This window comes from Coptis chinensis, chromosome 3, assembly GCF_015680905.1.
Source record: "Coptis chinensis isolate HL-2020 chromosome 3, ASM1568090v1, whole genome shotgun sequence".
Lineage (NCBI taxonomy): Eukaryota > Viridiplantae > Streptophyta > Magnoliopsida > Ranunculales > Ranunculaceae > Coptis > Coptis chinensis.
Genome location: NC_141458.1, coordinates 63,565,097 through 63,581,620, shown reverse-complemented (window position 1 = coordinate 63,581,620; position 16,524 = coordinate 63,565,097). Strand labels below are relative to the sequence as shown.

The following is a 16,524-nucleotide window of genomic DNA, read 5'->3' as shown; positions in this document are numbered from 1 at the left end:
TCTTTTATTTATTTATTTATTTTTATTTGGATGGAAAATTTCTTTTCTTATCTGAAACAACTAACTAATTCTTGATTTCAAAGGTCTTCCTCTTTTCTATTCTTCATCTCTATTCTTAGACTCATTCAAAGAATGGGTAGGCTGATATATATATATATACATTTTTTTTTGTTTTGTTTTTGTAATAGGGTAAAGGATTTGCAGTTATGAAAGGCTAAAGAAAGGCTCAGAGAGGCGACTAGCGGAAAATAATTTGTAGGTTTGAATTTCTTGCTATATCGATCCAAAGAGGGCCTAAATTCTCGCTTAGGATATGGTATAATGATCAAGCAAGTGGACGTGTGATTTTCCTATCCAAATTTTACTTCTCCCTTGTGTCATTTCTCAAATGTTCACTCATATAAGGCTTTAGGCTATATTCTCACAGGATTTGTAGAATAAGTACTCTAGCCTAGATTTCAGAAACTTACTGCCAAACAATCATAGATACTCATGTAATATACACTACACCAAATGGGCCAAAATACAACAGTTGTAATTGGACATAAACGACGGTTAATGGCACTTGTAATAAAACACTTGCCAGTAGCCATCGTTCTCTAACTCAATAGCCGTTGTACTCTTAGATTAGAATTTAGAGCTTTGGCGTGCTCATTCCCGCTCTACTATTTCGCGAAAAATTACACTTCGCGCTAAATTTCAGCCGGCAAATAACCAAAAAAATTCGAGAACCCTAAAATATAGCCGGAGAGAGAGAATACTTTTTTTTTTGCTAGAGAGAGAGAATACACCTTCGTCAATACTACTACTTCTTTCGGTTCATTCTTAAACAGGGTGAGAGAGAAAATAGAAAGCAAGGGTCGTTCACTGTTGTTTCCATCTCTTAGTTAAGGTAATTCTTCATATTTCAATTCTTCTATCTATTTTCCCCATCAGTTCTTCTATTAGTAGAAAAATTAAATTTGTTGCTGTTATATTAACCAATTGCATTTTTTTTTTTCAAAAAGGTTGATTTTTTCCTCAAAGATTACGAATTTAATGTTTAATTTGCTCAAACAAAATTGTAAGCGGTAGTAATGCACACAACTAATCACCTTTGTTCCTTCTAGGTATTCACTGAATTATCTTGTATTTTTATATCTCTGAATTTCGCTCTTGCATGGAGGAAAGACATTACCGTGATGATTTTTCTTGTCGCCAGTTCAGGTGTCCATAAATATGTGATCCTACTTTTTGTATCATCCACGAAGAAATACTATTTGATCGCTCATAAGATAAATATGGTGCCCCTTCCTTAGTTGTATACTGTTTTCACTACAAGTGTATGAGGAAATAAAGACCTATAGTTTAGAGCATTCAATCAGGAGTATGTTGATTTTGGTTCTTTTCAGAATAAAATATTAAGAATCCCCACTATATTATGATATTTCAGGTATGAGACTCTTAAGTTAATTTTTAGGGAGTTAGATACTTGGATGTAGAGACTTGAGCTATTTGGAGCGAGACTTGAGCTGTTCATAATCATAATCAATAATCAATAATGGATGGTAATAATTGGAGACCTACTCCTCAACGTAAACCAACTATGGTTGAAACTCCTGATTGGCGTACTACATTACAACCTGATTCTCGTCATCGTATTGTTAACAAGATGTATGCTTCTCTATTGTTTTTAACTATTTGCTATTCCGATTGTCTTGTTTTGTGAAATTTGAATGGTAGAAATGAGAAACAATGAGTAAAGTTTTGAACTTGTGGAAGAATAAGTGTTGTATGAAGTTAGTTGAAGTATATAAGAAATGGGATTTAGTTAGGATAATTGAGTTTTATTGCTTGATGCCTTGATCGTTATAGTTGAAATGATTGTGGGGTTTTTATTTTTTAGCTTATATATAATGATCATGTTTAGTTTATAGGAAGCTTATTTACATTCCGAACTACGATCGGAATTTAATTAAGTAGTAATCAGAGTTAAGCTTATTCTAGTGAGTTTTGTAGCATATATGGTTTGTGAGAGTACTGTATGAATCCTTGAGGATAAACATATTGTTGGGGATAGTTTGTGCTTGTCTGTTTATATACTTGGAGCCTGCACAAGTTCATTCCCGCTCTACAATTTCGTGAACAATTAATTAGACTCGTGCTAAATTTCTGCTGGGGAAAAATAGCAAATAGCCGGAACTTTGGAGAGCCCTAAAACATAATTGACTAATTCATCACCCGAAACAGATAGTTGAAACAGATAGTGAGTGAGAGAGAGAGAGGGAATTCTTGTTTTCAATTGTTGTTTCATTCTTAAACATCGGCACAGAGACAAAGCCGAAAAATTGAGAGAACCAAAAAGCAAAGAAGAAGAAACCTATAAACCAGACATAACCTTTGCGGAAAAAAAAGGGAAAACAATGGGTTTCACACACAATATTAATTGGGTCTTCTAGTAAGTTCATCATTATCATGTATTTTCTCTTTAGAATTTTAACTTCTTTGAAAATACTTGTAACAATTTGATGCAGGTGAACCGTTTAAAGTTTGAAGGATTCATCACTTTTAAAGCTATTTCTGTCGCAATCAACAGCTTGGTTCAGGTAATCATTTACTCTCTTGCATCAATTCTTTTTGGTATCAATTCTACAGTTTTCAATTATTCTTTTTATTTTTCATATCAGTTTTCCGGATTTCTACGTTTAGCTCGGTCATCCAATTAACATGGACTTTACTTACAACGTATTTTGATATTAATTCTTTGATTAGTTAGCAAAGCCATTAGATGCAGAAGGAATTCCGAGTGAAACCAATATATTGACTTAACCTCGAATGACTACAATGGTCTCTCTATATACTAGAGAGTAGAGACTTGATGCGTTAATTACACTGTTACTTAGACTTGATGCATTAATTTCACTGTTACTTATTATTTTAGAATCATTAAGTGAAAGCAGTTAGTATGTTAGAACATTTTAGCTGTAATAACTGATTTCTACTGATACAAACTTAGAAATGAAGAAGTCCTTTTTGGAAGCCTATGTATACTTCAAAGTAGGACCCTATTTGTTGTTTGTGACCCGAGGAGTCAATGATACATTTTGATTCTGTACTTGCACTATTAAAAAAAAAGGCTTATTGTGTCATTTTTTAACCGACACAAAAAGCCTGATGTGTCGGGTTTTTCAGATTTACAAAGCGACACAAGTAGTGGTGACACAACAGGTTTTTGTAAAACCGACACAACAGATATAGCACTTGTGCCGGTTTGTAAGTATAAACTGACACAATAGGTGTACTACTTGTGTCGGTTTTTAGTATTTCACACCTGTAAATTTGCTTTGGGAAAGCACAAACCGACACAAGAAATAGAACTGTTGTGTCAGTTCTTCAAATGGCACACAATTGGATTCGTTCTTGTATCACTTTTAGTGGATCACCTATTCCGAAGAAAATATATGAACAACAATTGACAATTAGCCTCTATGAAAGCATTACCATCCACATCAATATAACACAACAATCTAAAAAACAAACTCTTTTCATTAATAAATAATTTCATTATCCGACATCAGTTTACAACCAACCAACCAAGATACAACTTCAAACATTTACAAAACCAACAAAATAAAACCTAATCAACATAGACTAACACCATGCGAGAAAATCATTTCATGTCTAGCTTATCCATCCATCCAGCCATCATAGCCTCATTCTATTAAGTTCAATCTACAAAAAAAGAAAAACAAATTAAACAAAAGGAGAAAGTAGTTAGGATCAATAGATCGTAAAGCGACAAAATCCAATATAGTACAGAATAAAATACAAGTACGGTACATAAAGGGCTACTAGTTCAAATGACAGAACCTCAAATATATTCCAAGGTATTGAAGTAAGTGGATATACACAAACGAAAAAATATTGCAGTAATTCCAAACTCATGCACTAATCCAAAGAAAATACCCGGAAGCTCAAGAACGGATTTCTATCCTTCTAATATATTTAGAAGGCAAGATTGAATTGAACTTACCATGAAAAAAATCAATCATAAACAATTCAACAAAATAGATATGGATTAGTCATTATTATATCTTTTATACACTAGCAGTAGCCACATATATCTTAATCATCCTCAAATATTCGAGGTGCAACCTTAAAACCCAACACATTTGAAAATAAAAAGTTGGCCAGAATAGAAGTCCTGATCATTAGCCACTACCTATACTCTAACCACCTAAGCTTGTGGGCAACAAAAGAAACATTGACTACCTTCGATCCAAACTGATCTGGCATGGCTAACAGCTCCAGTGAGGTCACCATCAGTTGTAAAATGAGCTTGCACAATGGGGCAAAGCGAACATCAGGACCTTACTTCTTGCTCAAAATTATAATGAGAGAGGCACATACCAAAATTAAATCGATGCACACGACCCTTACGGTCCTCAAATTTGAAAGCAAAAGAATTTCCAAGACCAAGAGATGGATACATAGACTTTCCAGGTTCGGCTCCATCTGATGTCATTAATCCAGAAAGTTCACTGCTAAAGTTTACAACACAATTAACGTCAGAACAGTACTAGGTTTACTCTTACAGCTTGAAAGTGGATAAGATCATACCTATGAGTATCATATTCATCATCTGGTGGCTCCAAGGCAAGGGCAGAATCCCAAAACTTCTGCATCATTGTATTTGTCATATCATTGACGCCTCCAGGGCCACCTTCAACCTATAAGAAGTTACTTAACACTTCAGTAAGGAAATTGAGCCACTCCAGTCATTCAATTTGCTCAATTTCTGGCCAGTACAAACTCAAACTGGTCCCTAGCTTTAAAATGATGAAAGGGCCTTTTTATTTGAAAGAGTAAAAGAACTTCCTTTAAAGAGTAGCAGACCATATACATAACAAGCTCGGTTCAACACATTAAAGAAAAATTATGCCAAGATGTAAAATCTGCGCTTAAATAAGGAAAGTTTCTTTATTTATGCAAGGTAATGACCTCCAAGAAGGAAAGCTAAGCTAATAATAAGAGTTTACAAGCAAATACCTTTTCCACTAGAGTCAACTCGGGAGAAAGATTTTGAGCCACAACTCTCATAAGGGCATCCTTCGAACTGTAACAGAAGTAACAAAACAGGTATAAAACTAGGTATGTGCAGTCACTTAACTACTTAAGGCATTATATGTACATGTACCAGATTGAAGATAGAATGCAAAATTGCAAATACAGTAGTTAAGGCATGGCTCGTACATGAGTATTCCTTGAGACTTATTCCCAGTCGTGATAATCACTGAATTAACTCTAAAGTCCCGCATCTTCTTTGTGGCCACATAAACAGGATCTGATGGGGACACCAAAGCAACCTTGAAAATGAAGACAATATATGACAATTGGTGTTCATTAGCAAATGGAAACACACAATAACTATTGAAGACCTTAAAACAAGAAGGCCAGATTAACCATACTTGGTATTTTCAGCAATGATGGTTGACAAGGCAGGCTTGAACATCCTTTATCTAAAAGTTTCTATGAAAGCATATGGAGGTGCAGTAAAATCAAAAAGGAAAGAACAAATTGGAATCTCTAACTGTAAATATCTAACCAGAAGAAATGCATGAAAGGAAAACTGATATCTTTTAATCATGTCTCACATCTTAAACAAGAAGGGATAATATATTATACTAAAAGATTTGCATGCATACTGTGATGAATTTCAGCTTGACATGTTTATTCAGTGACATCTTTGAAGTGTTAAATACTACCTTCTAGAACTAAGAAGTTAAGCTCAATAGTCAAAAGCACAGCCATAGGTTTCTGACTGTAGCAATTTTCAATAATGTGACAACCAGTTTTTGACTATAACAATTGAACGTGGTTGAGAGAGCCTAACTATGAGCAGGAATCACTCCTTATACACTAGCAGTAGCCAACTTTCCAAGATGCACACAAATATAGCACTTAGGAATTTTCCCAAATCTATTTTTTGTTAGTAATAGATTGAACAATTAAAAATAACAAACTGATCTAACAATAAAATTTCACACCTTTAATACTAATTTAACCTACTATTTGATTCTAATCACAAAAAATGAAAATTCAGCTACATAATAACTTGAAACAAAAAGAAAATTAAAGGATAACCTATTACTAGTGTCTGACATGTTTCCATAACTATAATATGCTTGACTGATGTGTAGGTAGGACTAAAGGATAATTGTGTGGATGGTGTTGTGCTGATTTTTTGTTTTTGAAGGAATTGAAGTAATATACATACTTGGTTAATGGCATGGCAGAGAACTCAAGAAAGAATGGCCTGCAGTGGCTATAACTTATGGCCTGCAATGACATGTTAAGAGGCTGGAAATGGCCTGGAGTGGCATGGGGAATGGCCTACAGCAGCCCAGCGGATGGCCTGTAGCAGCCTAGGACTTAGTTTATGTTAAATATGAAGGTTGGGTATATTTTGTACCATTCTAGAATTATCAATTGGAACCATACAAACTTTTGTAGCCTATGCCATTATCAGTAGGACCTAGGACTTGGGTTATGTTTATCCAGAAGTAGCTTAAGTTCAGGTGGAACCCTGTATTATCATATCTTATTCAATTGGTTCAGTTCTTGCATTGCTTGCTTGTTTCGGTCCATATAGATGTAGACTCGATAATTAATTGTTCATAAAAAGCTCTAAGATTAGTCCTAAAGTTCCCTGCCTATACCGTATGGGACCTCAATGACCTTGAAACTCCTGTTAACTTGCAACATTGTGTTCTCATTATTTTACTGAATTTTAGTTCTCATTTCTTGTTCTAGTATTCTCATTATGGTTAATATAGCATTAAAGTTTATTTTGACATTTCGTAGTTGCTAGCTTGAACTTATGTTTAGTGCTAATATTGTATATACAAGTTTATTCTCATTCTTTTGTATAGTAGGAATGTCTTCAATACCCCCAAACAGGGCATGGATGAAAGAGCCTCAAGCTTCTACGGAATATCTTGAGGGTGTCAGATCGTTCCTCGAATTTGCTCAAAACAAACCAGGAAACGATGGATGGTACTGCTGTCCATGTGTAGCATGTCGTAATGTTAATGGGAAAAAGACTATTTTGGAAGTCACTGACCATATAATCCGTCTTGGTTTTGATGAGACATATACAACGTGGACTTTTCATGGTGAACCATTGCCCACTAGTGGTCTTAAAAAGGGGATTCCTAGTACTTCTTCAAGTGCAGCACCTAGGATGATTGATTTGGTTAACAATGCCCATATAGATCCCGAGTCATTAGATGATTGTATGAATGAACTTCGAGGTGGACGTGACGAACAAAATGAAGAAGATATACATGGCGATGACTATTACAAAAAATTGAAGGAAGATGCAAGATAACCTTTATACCCTTCCGTGGTGAAAATGAATTAACAAAACTTTCCGCGATGAGTTGAGTTGATGAGTATGAAGGCTAGAAATAGATGGTCCGACAATAGTTTCACGGAGTTGCTCAAAATGCTAAAACTATTTTGCCAAGGAGAACACTATACCTGTTGACACCTATACTGCGAAAACACTGATCAAATCTTTGGGTATGGACTATGAGGTGATCCATGCATGTCGTAATGATTGCATTCTATACTGGAAAGAGCATGCAACTAGGGAGTTTTGTCCAGTGTGTAAGGCAAGCATATGGAAGTCAATTGTTCTTAGGAATAAAGGGAACAAAATTCCATGGAAGGTGCTAAGGTACTTCCCACTAACACCAAGGTTGAAGAGATTGTACACAATACCATGGATTGCAAAGAAAATGAGGTGGCACACAGATTCGGTTGGAGATGCGGATTACATGCGCCATCCAGTTGATTCTTCTGCTTGGAAATCAGTTAACCGTAAGTGGCTTGAATTTTCAGGTGAGCCACGCAATGTCCGGCTAGGACTTGCTACAGACGGATTTAATCCTTTTGGAATGAATAGCAATTCTTATAGTTGCTGGCCTGTCATGATGGTTCCCTATAATCTTCCTCCATCCTATTGCATGACCCGAGAGTTTACAATGTTAACACTGTTAATCCCAGGAAAAACTAGCCCAGGAGATGACATTGATGTGTATTTGCAACCATTGATTGAAGAGTTGACTAAATTGTGGAGTGTTGGAAGTCTAACATACGATGCCTACACCAAGAAAACTTTTACTATGAAAGCTATTTTGCTATGGGCGATACATGATTTTCCAGCATTGGGTCATCTCTCAGGTTGTAGAACAGGTGGAAAATATGCTTGTCCAGTTTGTAGTGTACACACCGACTCAATCAGACTATTACATGGGAAAAAGGAAGCTTACTTGGCAACTAGAAGATTTCTACCAGATGATCATGTGTTTAGGTACCAAAAATCACAATTTAATGGAAAAGAAGAGCATAGAACAAAGCCCAATCGCTTGACTGGTTCTGAGGTATTAAAATGGGTGGAAACATTTCCTACAGAGTACGGGAAATTAAGCAAGAAAAGGAAGAGACCCACACACGACGATGATGGTTCATATGCATGGTCCAAGAGATCAAAATTATTTGACTTACCGTATTGGGAGGTAAGTTTAAATTAAATGTTTCGCAACACAAGTATAATATATTATAATATATAGGTATTTTAACATTTTCAGTTTTGTGTAAATATAGGAGTTATTTATTCCACACAATGTGGACGTGATGCATACGGAAAAAAATGTTGCCGAACATCTCCTTGGGACAATCATGGGAACAAAAGAGAAGAATAAGGATGGTCTTGCAGCTCGCCTAGACCTTAAAGAAATGAAGATAAGGAAGAACTTGTGGCCTATCGAAGAGAATGGCAAGATTTTCTTGCCTAAAGCTCCATTTGCTCTATTGAAATCAGAAAAACAGATGGTATGTCAAACTCTAGTTGATTTGAAAGTTCCCAAAGGATATAGTTCAAACTGGAAACATCATGTGAATATGGAGGATCTTCAACTCAAGAGCATGAATTCACATGATTACCACATCCTTATGCAACAATTGCTCCCAGTTTTACTGATGCATGCATACAAAAAGCATAAGTCTTTGCGTGCTGCTATCTTGCAATTGTCGCTATTCTTCAATGTCTTGTGCTCAAAAGTTATTCACCGTGAGACGCTCGAGGTCATGAAAAAACGTGTTGTGGAAACTTATGTGTGTTTGAAAAGTACTTCCCTCCTTCATTTTTTGTTCCCATGATACACCTTGTTGTGCACTTGGCGGAGGAGGCACTAACTAATGGACCTGTTCCATTTCGATGGATGTACCATTTTGAGCGGTACGTGATATATATTTATCTTATTTTACACTATTCATATATGAAATTATTGTGTGCCTCTGATTTATTTTATGTAATAGGATGATGAGAATATACAAAGGGAACGTGATGAATAAGACACATGTAGAAGGGTGTATCGCGGAACGGTACATTATGGAAGAATCAGTAAGGTATTGAATGGAGTATATGCCTAAAGGGAGAAAAGGAAGTCATAAACGAGGAAAGTTCATGGATGATGAAGCTGACCTCGATGGTAGGCCGAACCATAACCATGGGACAAAAGCCACTACTAATAAAAAGGGGAAAAGGTACATTTTGTCCAATTTGCAATACGAACAAGTGCGCAAATGACTTTTGCAACATTGCCCTCAAAATGCTGAATGGGAGGCGTAAATAAAATTTGATTTTGTTTCTTCATTACTTTAAGATATTTAATGTGTAAATGTATTCAAATCTAAAGATGCTTAAATTACAGGAAGTACCAGTTATACCTTGAACCCTATGCACCTCATCCTTCTAGGGGTTGGCGTCAAAAAAGAAATGTAGCAGCTGAAAAGCCATTGGAATACATTCTTTGGTTAAGACAACAACTACAAAATCAGAAGATGACGACCTTGAAAAGGCTTGCTATGGGTCCGAGCTTTGAAGCCAAGTCGTATGACAGATATGAACACAATGGATACATGTTTTGTACCTCAGGGTCCGAAACGGCCAAATCAACCCAAAATAGTGGGGTTTCAATGAATGCTTTTACGAATTTTAGAGCAAGTGCGAAGGATCGGAACCTCGTGGAGAAACAAACTACTTATTATGGCATCATTCGGCAAATACTTGAAGTGGATTACTCTGATTTCAAAGAAGTGGTATTCTATTGTGACTGGGTGTTGATTGGAGATAAAGTGAATGGATGTGTGGTTGATCCAGAAACAAACTTAGTATTTGTTAACCTTGGAAGGTTCCAAGGAAAATCTAAAGAAAATGACGAGCCATTTATTCGTGTATCTGAAGCTTCTCAAGTTTTCTACTGCAAGGATCCAACAAGGGACCATTGGTATGTTGTCCTGGATGCTCCAAAGAGGTTGAATCAAGGTGTGGACTCGTTTGAGGATCCTTTGGTTTTTTAGGCAAGAATGAGTGAAGAGGAAATGATGTCAGAATTAGTAAATGACATTATGGAAGAAGTAGATACCACAGATGGTTCTTGGGTTTAGATTTTTTTTTTTTTGTTATGTTTTATGTTATTTTTTGTTATCTTTTTGATATTTTTTGTTCTAAGTTTCTTTTGGAGGAATTGATTGTCATAATTAGTAATGTTTTGTGTTTTGTTAAGAGGAATTGATTGTCGGAATTAGTAATAGTAAATGGATGTTTTGTTTTGAGTATGATATTAAGTTGAATTGCTTTGATTTGAGCATGATATTAGGCATACATGTCGCATCCAACATCTGATCGAATACTAATGTCGGAGGAGCAATCTAGTGAGTCTGAGTATGAGCAAGAGCCTGAGCCTGAGCCGGAGCCTGAGCTTGAGGGTGAGATTTTTAATATTTGGAAGTATTATCACTATAGTTGTTTTTTTTTTTTTTTTTTTTTTTTTTTTTTTTTTTTTTATAGTTAACAATCTCATATGTTGTTATTTAGCCCCACCTCTTATGAGAATAGAAGTTCAATTCAATAGTGATGGGAAGGTGATTGGACCAAATGCAGCGCAATATGCTTCACGACTAGGGAAGCTTACAAGGCAACATTGTCTTCCACATTACTCTGAATGGACCCTTGTTCCTAAAGATGCGATAAATCTTTTGTGGAACGGTATCCTGGTGAGTATGTCTTTCATTCAAAATTTTCATATATATAATATATATATAGGGAAGGGATCGGTTTACTCACCATAGTTTACACACTTTACTACTCACTTTGTCAATCATTAGATTATAAGTCTAAAGATAATGACTAGCGATCTTGTCATTATATGATTTTTGGTCCTTTTATTTATGGCGGTCATGCACCATTCTCGTTGTAGGCCTAGAGACAAGTTTTCTTTAGTCGCCGTGGGGGACGACCTTGGCGCTCAAAGATACAAGTTTAGGTGTTTGATTTGCTGTCTTACTTTTTTACGTTCTTCAAGCTATTCCCTTTGCTAACAAATATTAATAATAGAGTGTTGTCAGAACCCTAATAAGTTCATTTGCCTGTTGATTTGGTCATCCATTAACTGATATCTCATATATGAATGTCAGTTTTTTACTTGTTACGAGTCGCATGTATTTGTAATTATTTGAATAGATCTAATGGTAACTTCTTCTTGCATTCTCAATGTCCACTGTCAATTCGTCCAACGATATATTCTGCCTTCAAAACATCAAGTGAGAACACTGTAACATCTTTTCTATTAATGTCTAACAGTAATTATATTTTTTTTGAGTTTTTTTATTTTCCTAAAGCAACAAACATAGTGAGTTAGTTAGAGAATCCGCCATGTCAATGCCAAAATGTGACTGCTGGTAATCCTGGTATAACTAGCTTGGTTGAAAACTTGGTATGGCAAAGTGAGTAGAAAAGTGTGTAAACTATGGTAAGTAAACCGATCCATATAATTGATATGCCTGACTTCTGAATCTGTTTTGGTAGAGCTGGTTCGATGTCCCAGTAGAATATCGAAGCCAACAACTACACAAAGCAAATAACTTGTGGAGGAATTGGAAGTCTACTCTTCGGAAGCATTGTGACAAATATGATACAGTCCTAGAAAGAAAGCGAAATCACAAAAGTGGTGTGAAAAAAGAAGAGTGGGATATGTTTGTTGACATGGAGTCAACTGAGCATGCACGTAGTCGTCGTGAAAGGGGGAAAGAAAATAGGCAAATGATGAAGAATCCACACACGACAGGTAGGCGAGGATAAGCCAGGACAGTAGAAGAAATGGTAAGTTACAGATAAGTACAAATACATAATTTAAACTACCTGGAATGGTCGGTCAGTTGTGGATCATTAAGTGCACTAGCATTCTATGCATTTTTGTATGAGCTATAGAATTGATGACTCTTATTCATGTGACTAAAGGGATGCTATATTATTATTCATAGGTTGCTAATGATCCTGGTAATCCCCCCTCTCGAACTGATATATTCGTGGTGACTCATACTAGGAAGAATGGAACATTTGTTTCAGAGGAAGTTAGGCAAAAAATGGTATGAAATATATATTTACTACTCTTAGTCGAGGGAAATAAGTTTTAACTGATTTTACTTTTGTTCTCGCTATACAGATAGAAATCAATGAAATTGTTGCTCGTGACCCGAGTAGCAAATACAAGGATTTGGACCATGACCCTGTTGCCGAGGTATGTTTCTTGTTTAATCTATACTTTTTATATATTAATTTTATAGTTATTCTAAAATTAATCTCAATGTGGGTAAAAATGAGTTTGTAGGTCTTCGAAAAGGATGGAAGGGGTCGAGTACTAGGCCTAGGTAGTGGTGTCTCCAAGACCACTCGTATGGCTACAGCTCATTATAAGAAGAAAGTCGAAGAAGCGGAGAGATCAAAGTTGGAACTCCAAAGCCAAATAAATGATTTGAAACAGGAGGTGATTGAAGGGAAGAGGACACAAATGGAGATGCAGTCACAAGTGAATGCAATACTCACAATGTATGGAATTAATCAAGGAGCACAAACGCGAATCTCTGCGAACTCTCCATTTGATCAGGTATTTGGTTAAAATTAGTGTACCATTTTTAACATATGGACTGAGGTTTCTGGAAGGGACTCTCTAGAGATACCAAATCAGAACCTGAAAATTCTTCCCATGGCCGGTGTGGCGAACTACCTACTATAGCTCTTAACCATGTGGTCGGTGTGGCGACCTTGTATTGCTCTATTCATTCGGTTCCATCCCTAATATAACCTCACTGCTGCACCTTGATAGCTTTCACAGTACCATTGACAGATGACAGGGGAACATAACCTCTCTTTTTTTTAACCGCTCAATAGCTTCAAGAAGATCGTCCTAAATAATGTCCTAGAAGGCCTGGTAAAAGCTACCAGAGAAGCCATCAAGACCAAAGACACTGTCACCATCTCAAAGATGGTTTCCTTAAGTTCTTCCAGGATCAATCCAACGTGGCCAAAGAGAGAACGTAGGATTCCCTCCTGACTTTATTGACCCACTATCCTACTTTCACGAGTAAAGGCGCAACTCTTTCTTATATAGGCTATTATAAGTGGGAGTGATCTCACCAATAAAGTACTACAAAAGAAAGAAAGGTCAATTAAGACAGGTTCCCTCATCTCGCACACTTGTTATATTTGTTTATATAGTTATAAAAGTCTAATTGCAAGCGACTATGAATTAGTTCCAAGAAAGCCGTTTTCAGTCATGTCATCCTTTCATAGCTCCGTCTATTGATGTTAGAAAGAGGCCTTAGCATGAGTGTAAATCGGCCTTGAAATGCTATTCGTTGTTCCACCAGGACTCTCCTAATAGGTGATTGGGCCGGATGATGGCCTTATCTTATGCCAATATTGTGACACGAGTGACACAAAGCTATAACCAAGAACTCACGGACTCTTTCCTTTTCCAGACCCAAACCTAGGCCACGAAGAATCAGCCAAGGTTCATCAGTCCAGCTTCGTGCATGCACTACTATGAATATCAATCCTGCTTTCGCGTGGCAGCTAATGCATTTTGAAGCCCTATAGTTCACCGGGGCAGGTAGGAGAGGATACGTGGCTAATTAAATTAACCCTTTCTCACGAAAAGCCCCCTTTTCATCAAGGTTGGAAGTGGTTCCCAATGTGGAGTGCTACTGTTCCAAATGGTCGTGGTCTCATTCCAAGTGGTATAGTCGTGAGTTTACGATTCATCCATAGTCCACTAGCAAGACCTTGGTAACTGTTTATCTATAGTATGTATGTATTGGCCCCTGTAAATCATGAAAGAAACTTAAAGATTACTTGGTGCAGGATTGGATGGTTGTCATACACCCAATCTTTAGGCAACCATCCACCTAATCTTTAGAAAATTGAATACCACTGTTGGTTTGAGGTAAATACTAAATTGCCAGACCTTATCGTCGCCTTGACACCTGCCCAAACCTTCTTAGTGCAAGAACAGACAAATAAGGGTGCTTTGAGTTTTCATTGGCACGACCACAAAAACAACAAGACGAATGATCCAGTAATTTATTTTTGAACATCCTATCCTTACCGTCATCGGCATTGTTATTTATGCTCTCTATTAGTGGTTTAAGCTTTAGTTAATAGTCATTTGGTGTTGTTCGATATAATATTATTGATGCTTGTTTGAATGAAATTCATGGTTAATTGAGTAGTGCTAGAGGATGTTGGGATTGATGCTTGTTCCATTTCAGAAGTAGGAGTTTGGGATTAGAAGTACTTACTTATCTGACAAACATTACTATAGTTTTTTTTTCATAATTAGAAATTCACCAAGTAAAAATAGAATTGCTTATAGTTGTCTTATGTCAGCGAGTCTTTTTCTTGTACTAGTGTAAGCTTGATCTTAGGAGTTTAAGAAAGTAGAGGTAAGTAGCTGGTGAGGGGTAGATTGTATGCCTAGTACATTGGATTTCTTCCTTTTTCTTTCATTGTTTGGGATGTTGCAACTAACTTAGAGTCTTTTGCTTTAATTCCTCTTGCTTATATATGAAGCTGCCAAGTTTACTTATTCCTTATTGAGTCTACCAGAAATTACCAACTATAAATATATAATATTGCTATATATTGTTATACAACTCTTGATTTTACATATGAATAGACTAGTTGACATGTTTGTCGTATTGAGATTTTCTTACTAATTCATATCTTGTTTGTCGCAGACAACTGGTCATTCATTGTCTAGGCAACCAATGGTATCGGGATCGCGTTCTGGACAAACATGTGAGCTGCAAAGCATGGGGGGTAGAGTGGTTGCCATTGGAAGAATGCTTGGTGATCGAGCTGAAGTGCCTGAGAATGCATATCAGATCGTAGTGGACGAGATTCTAGAATTTCATGCGGAGTTGTTTGGTGCTAGAGGAAAGACCTTTGGTGACATTGACGTGGGATCTACTGTTACATGGCCTAAGGCTTTTACTAATGTAATCTAAATTACTTTCTTAAGTTATACTAAAGAGTAAAGACTTGGTTGTGCAAAAGTTGTTGTATGCATGGGATTTGTTCAAGTTGTTGAAGTTTTAAGCATTCAATCAAAATATTTTGCTTTTATTCAGGTTATTTTCTTATATTTTGTTACTGTTATTTAGTTTTTATCAGGTGGCAAAAAAAAAAAAGGGATACTAAATAAATAAACGACAGTTAACTGTGGAAATATTTCTCCCATAAACGACGGCCAAGTTTGTCGTTCTATTCAAAATAAATGTGGACCAGATTTTAAAAGAAACATGTGCTGACGGCCGTCGTTTATTTACAAGTGTTAATAGCCGTCGTTGTTTTTAAATATTACAAGTGCCCCGGGCCGTTGTATTTCAAAAACTATAGTGGTTTTTATTACGGCCCTAATGACGGAATATAGCACATGTTTTCGTCGTAAACAACAGCTATGGGCCGTTGTTTTTTAACTGTTTTTTTGTAATGATATTTATAGATAGATGCAAAGATTATTACCTACATATTAACCTAAGTTTCTAAAATTTATTCTAATGCAAAAGCTACGTGAGATTTCTAGATTATCAAGGGCCTAGAGAAGGAAAACAATACCAATATTCCTAAGTGTATAGCATAACTTTTTATTTATATTATTTTTGAAATTTTTGAATTTTTACTAAAAAAAACAAGTGCATATAATACATATCTATATCCTAAGAGATGTCTTAATTACACGTGTTTCTATGCCCCCTAAACAAGAAGCATGCTTTGTCCTCAAAGTATTTAAATAAAAAGGATAGAGAAATACCATGGAAACGCGTGAAATTCTGAAACATCTGCCAAACAAGGTTAAAACATACTAATATAGAAAATAAAAACTGACGCAACTCGATATGAGTTCCACCCGTTATGGGGTTAACAAGAATCAAATTGATTGGGACATAAGCAGACACTAACTGAAATAAAAACTAACCTTAACTCCCATTTAAGCCTCATCCTCCTCATCTTCCTCTCCAAAGAGATGAGGTTCCTTCACATCCTGCCATGCCATGATAACTTGCCAATCCCGCCGCCGTGTGTCATCAACTTGTGCTAACCTGTCGAGTGTTACTATGTCTGATGGGGTGTAAGGA

General features: G+C 36.2%; 3 protein-coding genes across 20 annotated transcripts; 2 read left to right on the top strand and 1 right to left on the bottom strand.

Annotated features, from left to right (window-relative positions):
* Positions 1 to 638: 638 nt before the first annotated feature.
* On the top strand, positions 639 to 15,515 carry LOC147510371 (uncharacterized). Of its 2 annotated transcripts, none has more exons than XM_086602354.1 (9): positions 639 to 892; positions 2,514 to 2,585; positions 10,707 to 10,815; positions 10,925 to 11,103; positions 11,915 to 12,208; positions 12,370 to 12,474; positions 12,552 to 12,626; positions 12,717 to 12,992; positions 15,124 to 15,515. In XM_086602354.1, exons 5-9 carry the CDS (start codon positions 12,206 to 12,208, stop codon positions 15,391 to 15,393), a joined length of 729 nt encoding a protein of 242 aa, XP_086458480.1. In that variant the 5' UTR covers positions 639 to 892; positions 2,514 to 2,585; positions 10,707 to 10,815; positions 10,925 to 11,103; positions 11,915 to 12,205; the 3' UTR covers positions 15,394 to 15,515. The 2 variants fall into 2 exon arrangements, with proteins under 2 accessions (XP_086458480.1, XP_086458481.1); XM_086602355.1 differs by having other exon boundaries at positions 10,696 to 10,815.
* LOC147510373 (CBS domain-containing protein CBSCBSPB3-like) lies at positions 3,508 to 6,760 on the bottom strand. Of its 14 annotated transcripts, none has more exons than XM_086602363.1 (8): positions 6,257 to 6,760; positions 5,448 to 5,508; positions 5,233 to 5,323; positions 5,029 to 5,095; positions 4,600 to 4,709; positions 4,390 to 4,523; positions 4,252 to 4,317; positions 3,508 to 3,711 (listed from the first exon to the last, which is right to left on the bottom strand). In XM_086602363.1, the coding sequence occupies exons 3-8, from the start codon at positions 5,295 to 5,297 to the stop codon at positions 3,707 to 3,709; spliced, it is 447 nt and encodes a 148-aa protein (XP_086458489.1). In that variant the 5' UTR covers positions 5,298 to 5,323; positions 5,448 to 5,508; positions 6,257 to 6,760; the 3' UTR covers positions 3,508 to 3,706. The 14 variants fall into 14 exon arrangements, with proteins under 14 accessions (XP_086458489.1, XP_086458484.1, XP_086458491.1 ...); XM_086602358.1 differs by having other exon boundaries at positions 5,233 to 5,345; positions 6,257 to 6,754; XM_086602365.1 differs by having other exon boundaries at positions 4,390 to 4,520; positions 5,233 to 5,345; positions 6,257 to 6,691.
* On the top strand, positions 7,520 to 10,689 carry LOC147510372 (uncharacterized). 4 transcript variants are annotated; one of them, XR_015218808.1, is made up of 4 exons: positions 7,520 to 8,561; positions 8,650 to 9,283; positions 9,364 to 9,591; positions 9,759 to 10,689. XR_015218808.1 is itself a non-coding variant. In XM_086602353.1 (2 exons), the coding sequence occupies exons 1-2, from the start codon at positions 7,566 to 7,568 to the stop codon at positions 9,202 to 9,204; spliced, it is 1,551 nt and encodes a 516-aa protein (XP_086458479.1). In that variant the 5' UTR covers positions 7,520 to 7,565; the 3' UTR covers positions 9,205 to 10,689. The 4 variants fall into 4 exon arrangements, 1 of the variants encoding a protein (XP_086458479.1); XR_015218807.1 differs by having other exon boundaries at positions 9,364 to 9,672; XR_015218806.1 differs by having other exon boundaries at positions 9,364 to 10,689.
* Positions 15,516 to 16,524: the final 1,009 nt, after the last annotated feature.

Bases quoted from the DNA above. Each gene is read 5' to 3' on its own strand.
- LOC147510373 (XM_086602356.1), bottom strand. From the start codon at position 6,151: ATGGAAACATGTCAGACACTAGTAATAG. The intron at 5,096-5,232 runs GTACGAGCCATG...CTTCTGTTACAG, and splicing joins AAGTCTCAAGGAATACTCAT to TTCGAAGGATGCCCTTATGA. The intron at 4,710-5,028 runs GTATTTGCTTGT...AACTTCTTATAG, and splicing joins AGTTGACTCTAGTGGAAAAG to GTTGAAGGTGGCCCTGGAGG.
- LOC147510372 (XM_086602353.1), top strand. From the start codon at position 7,566: ATGGACTATGAGGTGATCCATGCATGTCGTAATGATTGCATTCTATAC. The intron at 8,562-8,649 runs GTAAGTTTAAAT...GTGTAAATATAG, and splicing joins TTGACTTACCGTATTGGGAG to GAGTTATTTATTCCACACAA.
- LOC147510371 (XM_086602354.1), top strand. The intron at 12,475-12,551 runs GTATGAAATATA...CTCGCTATACAG, and splicing joins AGGAAGTTAGGCAAAAAATG to ATAGAAATCAATGAAATTGT. The intron at 12,993-15,123 runs GTATTTGGTTAA...TGTTTGTCGCAG, and splicing joins CGAACTCTCCATTTGATCAG to ACAACTGGTCATTCATTGTC.